The sequence below is a fragment of the Electrophorus electricus genome, chromosome 5 (genome assembly GCF_013358815.1).
Source record: "Electrophorus electricus isolate fEleEle1 chromosome 5, fEleEle1.pri, whole genome shotgun sequence".
Lineage (NCBI taxonomy): Eukaryota > Metazoa > Chordata > Actinopteri > Gymnotiformes > Gymnotidae > Electrophorus > Electrophorus electricus.
The window spans coordinates 1925001-1935000 of NC_049539.1; the positions used below are offsets into that span (position 1 = coordinate 1925001).

The 10000-nt window shown below is 44.2% G+C and overlaps 1 protein-coding gene across 2 annotated transcripts in view; it reads right to left on the minus strand.

Annotated features, from left to right (window-relative positions):
- The window catches only part of cntnap2a (contactin associated protein 2a), a 295838-nt gene that overhangs the window by 133112 nt on the left and 152726 nt on the right, over positions 1-10000 (minus strand). For both annotated transcript variants that reach the window (XM_035526373.1, XM_035526372.1), the window contains exon 9: positions 1063-1212. In XM_035526373.1, coding sequence (XP_035382266.1) covers positions 1063-1212 — 150 coding nt within the window. The remainder of the gene's footprint in view (positions 1-1062; positions 1213-10000) is intronic.

A 10000-nucleotide genomic window follows, 5' to 3' on the forward strand; every position in this document is an offset into this window, starting at 1 on the left:
TCTGGAAATAAGCCAACGGACAGGGGAATGCTGATGAGTGAACGCAGCAGGGCGTGGACGGTCTGTCAGGAGCAGGAGAGAGGATTTTTGATCTCTTTTTGCGGGCTGTCATGTGTAAATGTGCTGTCAGGGCAGGTCTGGGCCAGAGCAGGGGAAAGAGACTCTGTTCTCATTTAGGGCTTGTTTGAAGATGAGTGAGAGTGATAAACCCATCAGCCACACTCTCCTGCTACATTAACTGGCAGCTGTGGGGAGAATGCCAGGCACCGAGGCTCATTGGAAGGGGTACGGCCCCCTTCACATCTCACTGTGCCTGCTCCTTATTCGGAGGAGCCCGCGTCCGCCTCCTTAGTGCTGACCCACTGCCAGCACTCCTGATTGGACAGATGGCTGGATGAAGAGGGAATAGCGTGTGTGTGTGTCTGTGTGAGAGAGAGTGTGAAAATGATGTGCGAGTGTATTTGGATACTCATTCAAATACACAGATGTTCAAAGCTGTGGAATGTCTGTCTAGTAGGTCCAGCTAGCAGAGCTGACTGAGACCCTCTCAGATATCATCTCAAGAGCCTTCATTTTCTCGTCAGACTCTTCTAAGCCTGTTAGTGACCGTGCCTAGGCTATCATCTCAGATACTGCTCACACTTCTCACTTAACTGCTTACTTAAATGCACCCCCACCCCTCACAGAAGTCAGAAGTAATTAAATAAAGATTGAACACAGCATAAAACGTTCTTTTGCCAAGCGTTTCCTGTAGCGAGCCGCCTTAATGCACATGTTGGAGTTCTATAGATGCTATAGATGTTGCAGATCTCCCCTGCCGTCTAAGACTTAGAGTACAGAAGCAGAACCTTTGTGCAGTACCTGCAGTGCCGATACACCAGGTGAAACCAGACCAAGAGAGGAAGCTTTTTATCCACACAAGATACTTCCTGCATATCCAGTTCAGTATCTCCAATGCGGGAAAGCCATGCAAATGAAAAGGGAATTTCCACTGTGCTAATAATTCCCAGTGAATTCCCAGGAATGGAAACCATCTGAGGGTAGATATGTTGGGGAACTTACCTCCGAAGTGGTACGTTCCTCCTGTTGTGATGTGAATAGGGGTGTTGGCTCTCACGACCGAGGCCTCGTCACCATCGATGGTCAGCATAACAAAGTTCTCTTTAGCCAGGAAATGGACATCATGCCATTCCCCATCATTCAACCCCACACCTGTTAACAGAGAGAGGGAGATAGAGAGAGAGCGATGAGACAGAGTAGGGACTTGACCTGAATAATGTAGATATTCTGGACTAATTGGCCCCTCCATGCCTGCGTGACAGTCTATCCACTCTGCCACATTCTGCCCACATTTAGACTGGCACACTAAATGACCACCTGTAGTCATCGTTATGAATCTCCCTTCGGTTCAAAAGTGGCTGGAACCTGCTCACATCTACTACAGTCCTGAATGAAGCGCCGGCCAAATCAGAGCAGGACAAAACCTTTCACATCCACACCGTTCTTTAAAAAACATTTCTACTCAACACATATATAATGTGGCCCTTTCTCACATACCGTAGATTAAATCTGTCATTGATACTATACATATAGATGCTATATATATATATATAAAGATACATAATATCTGTGGATGCCTTCTTGTTGTCAGCTTTTCACAGTACACATAGCAAGACATGTCCTTCATCAGGTCAGAACCTTCAAGATTAGAGCCTTGAGAGGCAGAATGCGTTTACGTCTGAAAACGTGTAATAATAACAATCAATCAGAGTCTTTTAAAGCACAGGCCAAGTTCTTATAGTAGAGGAGTTCCAGTTTAACTGGACATACCACATCACGCAGTTTGACTAAACGCATTTAACAACATGTACATTTCCCTAAACAATACACACAGATGTGTAAAAAGGGGATGGCTCGCTTTCTAAAAATGCAATCAGGGATTATGGGAGGGTTATAATCCGAGATTATGGGAGCGTTATAATCAAATTATGGGAGTGTTATAATCAGAGATTATGGGAGGGTTATAATCAGATATTATGGGAACGTTATAATCAGAGATTATGGGAGGGTTATAATCAGAGATTAAGGGAGGGTTATTCAAGATCGATGCTTTATCACGTGCTGCCTGCCAGAGCTCTCTGACTGCCACACATTCAGCGTCGACAACACGGGGCCCATCTAGCGGGTCAATAGGTTGATGAGCAGTCAATTACGAGGTACGCCTGGAATCCCAATCAGCAGAGTCGTGCCGCCAAGACCTGGATGCCTGATAGCCACGCATTCAGCACCCCTGATCAATAAATCACACGCAGGCATTCTCTACGAACTAGTCACAGCACTGAAGCTCCTTGGCGGGCATTTTGCACACACACACACACACACACACACACACACACACACACACACACACACACACACACACACACACACACACACACACACAGAATTTCTCTCATTCTCTCTCACAGCACGGGGAAGTCCAGTAAATCTGAACAAGACCACAGCACCTTGGCTACACACTACTATAGCTGAGGAATATGTTGGATAGTGATGGCGACTCAAAAGAGGGTTCCCTCCCTCTCTCAACATTTTCATCCATTCATCTCACTCAAACTCTGTCCATTGTGTTCATTTGCAGCTAGCAGCTGGTGTGTGTGAGCAGTGTATGAGCAGAGGCGTTGGACACAGTTGTCAGAGTCTCCTATCTGGAGCGCAAGACAGCAGAACCCACAGATGAGTTCATGCAGAGGATTTGTGAGCTGGCAGTGTGAGTTAGGGGCAGCGCAGAGCAGACAGGGCACAGGTGCCCAGGTTGAAACATGAAATCGCTGTGACACTGAGTTTATGGAAGAACGCGCGACCTGCAGCTAGCCAGCTTTGGCAGTCAGGCGCATACGAAAGCAGCATTAGCACACAGGCAGCACAAGTTGTGTGTGTGTGTAGCAGGACTGCTGCCCATGCTCAGTGATCTGAGTAACCAATCACTAGAGAGGTGAATCATGGGAAGTGCAGTCTTTATGCTCTTCAGCTTCGTGACATGACTACAGCCAGCCTCCATAGTGGCACCTAATTACAGTCCAGCAGCATAAAGGCCATCGGCGCCCTGTCCTGGCATGACCCCTGGGAGAACCTGATATTACTTGTCAGTGTGATGGAATCATTACGAGTGGATGAAACCTCCTGTTAACACACACACACACACAAACCTCCACCCAACCACATTCACAACCTCACACACAACCACTAACACAAACACTCGCTCAACCACACACATGCACGCACAACCGCACACACTCCCAAATTTCTACTGGGGCACTCATAGGCACCTACGTACACACAAACACACACACACACACACAACTAAAGGAGAGAAAGAAAAAAACCCACCCAGCCTGTTTACCAGCAGAGAGGATGTTAGCTGAAGGCCACTGAGTCTCGGACGTGGACAGCTTTGACTGACCCCTGGAGGGCCCTGTCTCCTTGTCCTGTAGAGTGTGAGTGTTTCCGAGGCTCTCTGATGCAGTTACGGGAGCTGCTCTGTGGAATGACTCATCTGCACGGCAAGCCAAGCGTTCCTGGAGGACTGACCAGCGGCATCTAAAGGCCCCAGACACGATGATGTCAGCTAACAAGGCCTGCTGGGTAAGCTTTACCTCCTAAGTCTCAAGAACCCATAAACACCATGACTAACGGCGGCCGTCTGTGGTCAACGGCACTCGTGAGACCAGGATCACAATGTTTCGGCTCTTCTGAGTTCATTTCTCATCTCTGCCTGTACATCAGAAATGTGGTGTAGAAGTTATTCTTCTTTTACCAAGAGATGCTGTTATTTTTTTTAGCTGGTCGTTATTTCAAGTTCACGTAATAATATTTCATGTTTCTCCTTCTCACAGGTCTTAGGTGAGCAGTTCTTAGACGGCCATAAGTGAGATCATTTGTAGAGAGAGTTATTAAAACATTCCACACATATTTCTTAAAAAATTGACCAATAGTCTCTACTAACAATTCACACTTCAATTGATAAACAGACTCGGTGAATGTCAGTGTGATGCAAATGTGCTAATCAGAAGCTCCTCTCATTCAGTTACAAGATGGACACCAAATTACTCCCCAGCTGTGCCCACCCAGTGATTTCTGGTCTTTGGATTCATGTAGGTCTGCTACACCTGTGTCCCGGCGGTCTGGCTGGGACACTAGCAGATGCTTCATGGGCCAGGTGGGAAAATCCACTTCCCAAATGGATCTTTTTCATCCAGAAGGACAAGGGATGTTTGGGGGAGGGATTTCTATTCAGGATTGTTAAAAAAGGACCAGATGTCTCTGTACTTTTCATGGTGTAAACATGGAGAAATGGATGCGGATCAGATTTAAATGTACTTTTGTTGATATCGTTCCATAAATATCCCCACCCAGGACGCTCAGGATTCAGTTTGGGCGTGAGGGTGGACAGGGTGTGTGTGTGTTGACCTTGCCCACACATCCGTGTGTTCGGGCACACACACGCACTACAAGCTACAAGCTCTGCAGAGGAAAAGAACATCACGGGAGTCTGAGGCCTTTATGAGAGATATGAAAGGCATATACGCCCGGAAAAGAAATGCTAACGAGCCGGATTTCAACTGCCACACGAGCAAGACGCACTGTGGTTTGCAGGAGTGACGAGGCTCAGAAAAGCTAAAAACACATTCTGCCTGCGGAGGAGGTCACATTGGAAGCGTTTTACGTCGTCGTTGCAGGTTCGGCTCAGACCCGTTAAGAGTTTCTAACAGCAAAATGGGTCGTAAACCGTCAGGCCTTTAACTTCTGACTGAAGTGAATTCATAATTGAAGAATAAAATAACCTTGGGCTGTCCTGTTTAAGAGGCGTGACGTGGCTTTCAGCTGAGCCTGCCACTTACGGGATCTAGATGGGAGTGCCGAGAGTCACATGAAGTCAAATTAGTCATAAAGATTTGCGATAAGAAAAAAATAAGTTTGTAATAAAATCTACAAATTTTTAAAAGGCGTATTTGCTGGCCTTTCATTTAGAACCGTCATAATAGGAGGATAAAAACAAACAGCACAATACAACACTAGTGTAATGAAACCGATGACGACCTTAGATCAGGAGCGACAGAGCTGACCACTGCTTTCAGTCACCTCCAAAAGGAAAAGTAATTTTGTCTTTCTGCCAGTTGCTAAAAAGGGAGGAACATGTTTATTTTTTTTTACTGGTAATATTTGACCCAGACAGACTCTGAAGGAGGAAAATCACATTTGGAAAAAGAAGTGGACCTCAGAGTGAGTGAAAATGTAGCTTGTGTCCAGCAATGTTTATTATGGCAGAGTAATGCCCAAGCTTTAATTTAAATGCAATGTCTGATAAATTGCTACAGGATTTTCAGGAGAGGTCAATCAGACCCGACCGTATTTGACCATCAGACACAGATTACACACAAACACAATCAAACACAGATGTGTTTGATTACACATTACGCACGTGGTTGCTGTGTTGGCTCGCGATCATTGCTAATTCTGCATGGATATCCAGGACCAGGACGTCAAAGAAACTACAGCGTCCAGATTCGCCTTTGAAGCCTGTCATAAACAAACTCCTCTGGCAAGCCAAACGGACAGTTCCCAAGCATTTGTCCAGATTCCTGTTTGGAATTCCACTCACGAAGGTGTTACGCAGGACAGAGAGAAGGAGCCTCTCTAGGGACACATATAGAATAGCCCAGTTGCATCTCTTCCCACTTAATTCTCTGCATGGCCTCATCCGTTACTTAGGAACATGGCCTGCGCAGTAAAATGCTGTCTACGCCCCCCTCAGCAGAGGAGCTCTTACGGGTAAGAGCAGAAACGCCATTACACAAAAAAATTCAATTTGTGATCGCATTTCCTTCTGCATTGTGAATGTAAACATGGACATATGACATATGATTCTTTTGTGCACATGCAGAAATCAAGGGATGTACAGCCACCAAGTGTAGAGTCCAGCAGTGATACAAACAGAGGACTGATACCAGTATAGTCAGTCAGTGCAGATGACTGATACCAGTATAGCCAGTCAGGGTGAGATAAGGAAGCACAGAAAGTAATGTAGGGATTTATGTGCCAAATGCAAAACCATTAAAAAGAAACTATAAATAGTGGCAGTTGTTGAAAAAATAGTGAATGGCATGAATACTGAAAAATCAAATATGGCAAACACAAATGATTAAATTATGAAAACAAACAGTACATTTCATAAACTTTAAAATGAATTATTGCCTGCTGTGTTTTACTGTAGTTTTACCAAAGTCTTATTTATAAGATTAGACGGATTAAGAGATTGGACAGATTAAGGTGTTGCTGACAGGCCTTAAAAGCACTTCCTATTAAACCTTCCAACATGTGCTCATATATGAGTGTAACAGGAAAGAACAGATTGAGTGAAAGTCTGAAGAAAATACTCTGCTAGTAAACAGATCTGACAAAAATCCTGAACACTTGACACTGACCATTCCTTTCAACAACAGTGTTAAACCACTTTTTAAAAACATCACATGTGTGAGTGCTGACCAATACCACCATGGACCATGACTGTTAGAGCTGTTTAATGAGTGTATAACCTATTAAAAATATTATATACACACACACACACACACACACACACATACACACACACACACACACACACACGCACACACACGCACACATCGCACACACACACACACATCGCACACACACACACACACACACACACACACACACACACACACACACACACAAGTATTGAACACATCAACAATTTTCTAAGTAAGTGTATTTCTTAAGGCAATATTGACATGAAATTCTCACCAGATGTCAGTAACAACTCATCCAATCCACACATGCAAAGACATCAAACCATAGATGTCCATAAATTAAGCTATGTGTAATAAATTAAGCTATGTGTAATAAATTAAGCTATGTGTAATAATAAATGACATAGGGGAAACATATTGAACACATGAAGAAGGAGAGGTGCAAAAAGCCATGGAAAGTCATGACACCAGCTGAAATCTATCAGTAATTAGAAAGCAATCCTGCCACTTAATGTACTTAGTGCAAATTAATGTCTGCTGGTTCAACTGATGGCCTATAAAAAGGTGTCTCATTACCAAGGTGCCACACAAGAAACATCTCATGATGGAGAAAACCTGTTAGCTCTTTCAAGACCTTTGCAACTTTATTGTAAAACTTACTGATGGAATTAGTTACAGAAGAATTTCTAAACTACTGAAGGTTATAGTGAGCACTGTTGGGGCCATAATCCGGAAGTGTAAAGAACATCATTTCACCATAAACTGTCCACGACCAGCTGCTCACTGCAAGATTTCAGACAGAGGAGTGAAAAAAAATATCAGAAGAGTTCTCCAAGAGTCAAGGACCACCTGTGGAGAGCTACAGAAAGACCTGGAATCAGCAGGTACAACTGTTTCAAAGAAAACAATAAGTAATGCACTCAACCTCCATGGCCTGTATGCACGTTCACCACACAAGACTCCATTGCTGAAGAAAAAGCATGTTGAAGCACGTTTAAAGTTTGCTCAACAACATTTAGACAAGCCTGTGAAATACTGGGAGAATATATTCTGGTCAGATGAGACCAAAATTGAACTCTTTGGATGCCATAATACACACCTATTTTGGAGGTCAAAAGGCACTGCAAATCACCCCCAAAACACCATTCCAACAGTGAAGTTTGGAGGTGAGAACATCATGGTGTGGGGCTGTTTTTCAGCATATGGCACTGGCACGCTTCATATAAATGAAGGAAGGATGAATGGACAAATGTACCGAGACATTATTTATAAAAATCTGTTGCCATCTACCAGGAAGATGAAGATGAAATGAGGGTGGACATTTCAGCAAGACAATGATCCCAAACACAGCCAATGAAACGCTCAATTGGTTTCAGAGAAAGAAAATAAAGCTCCGAGAATGGCCCAGCCAATCACCTGACCTGAACCCAACTGAACATCTATGAAACTAAAGCTCAGCGTTCATAGAAGGAGCCGACAGAACCTTCAGGATTTGAAGTGTGTTTGTGTGGAAGAATGGGCCAAAATCACACCCGAGCAATGCATGTGACTGGTTTCTCCATTCAGGAGGCGTCTTGAAGCTGCCGTCACCAACAAAGACTTTTGTACGAAGTATTAAATACATTTCAGAAGCGTGTCCAATACTTTTTCCTTGTGTCATTTTTCATTATTACACATTATTTATAGACATCTATGGTTTGATTTCTTTGCATGTGTGGATTGGATGGGTTGTTGCCGACATCTGGTGAGAATTTCATGTCAATAGAACCTTTAGAAATATATTTACTGAGAAAATTGGTGACGTGTTCAATACTTTTCAACCGCTGTATGTGTGTATGTATGTGTGTGTATATATATATATATATATATATATATAGGACCCAAAGTTTCCCTGCAGGACATCGTCCAGACAACTGCACTGTCTCCGCTGGCAGGCCTTCTTCCCAATAGTGCATCCTGGTGCCATCTCTTCTGCAGGTAATCCACACAATGTAAAAGGATGTGTGGTTCATCAGACCAGACCATCTGGCCCAGGTCAGATGCTCACGTGAAAATAGTGTAGCTATTTTTGGACGTGGACGGGTGTACCCTGGACTGGCGTACCCTGGATTGACACCATGACTGGTCTGTCACCAAACACACCAAACTGTAATGCACAGCATGTCCTCACACCTTTCATCCACATGAACTTTCTGCGTTACAGTATCTCTTCTGCTGGACTGGACCAGACAAACTAGCCTTTGCCCCATGTGCAGAACAATGAGCCTTGAACCTTGACCCATAACCCTGTTGCCAGTTCACCAGTTTTAACTAGTTTTCGTTGGTACTAACCACTGCATACGGGGAACACCCCACAAGACCTGCTGAGTCTGACTCAGTCATCTAGCCATCACAGTTCTGCCCTCGGCACAGTCACTAGGATCCTAACACTGGACCGTTTAAACTGCTCCAATACATCAACTTCAAAAACTGAGTCTTCACCTGCCTGATACATCCTACCCATTCACCAGACCAGTTTTAATAGAATATTTACTCTTGTTCACTTCACCTGTCAGTGGCTTGAATGTTATACCTGATTGGTTTATTTACCTTAGCAAGCAGCAAAATAAATGCATAAAAGACCGGACAGTGTGTTTATATCCGCCGGCCCCTAACCTGGGCAAACAGAAACACTGGGCACTCGGAAGAAGTGCAAAGCCAAATAGAATTTAAGTGGTCATCTCTGAGCGCCATCAGTGCAGTGGCTGGCATCTCTCACCGTCTTTCTGACCTTCAGCAGAGAGCTTGGTATAAACCAGACAAGCTTCACAGTAACGTGGGTCCCTTCAGGTTAGCCGACGCTAAACGCTGCACTTTCCTGTGATTATGCTGTGCCATTCTGTTTGGCAGGAAGTCTGAATCACATCAGCTCAGGCAGACAAGTGTTACGGACTGAAACACAAAGTCGAGACAAATTTCTAAAAATCCACAGAGCTCCATATATCCGGATCTGAGTTCTACTGCAGATCAATACGGGACAGGAAGTCTGGAGGAAAAGGCAGCTGTCTGTGTCTCTTTCCAAGAGACTTCGCACACCTTGAAGGCATCAGCCAAAGCACAGATGACCGCGTTTAATAACCAGAGAACAAAAGATACCAAACTTGGCGAATGCTTCCTTGTTTCTTTTTTTTTTTTTTTTTAAACAAATGATTGCATTAACACAGCGGAACAAGCCCGGGATCAGTGTGATTCATCAACCTGCCAGTCATGTGACTTGCCCCTGCAGTTTAAGTGCCCTGGATTTCTCTGGTTATTTTCAGCCGCCCTGTCAATTTTGGTTTATGATTTGATATGCAGCGATGCTCCCAGCACCTGTTACTTTTGCTTAGAGGGTAAAAAAACACCCAAAGTCTGAACACCATAAAAGAGTAACAATCAAGCACACTAGGAGAACCAGGATTTCCAAACATCCA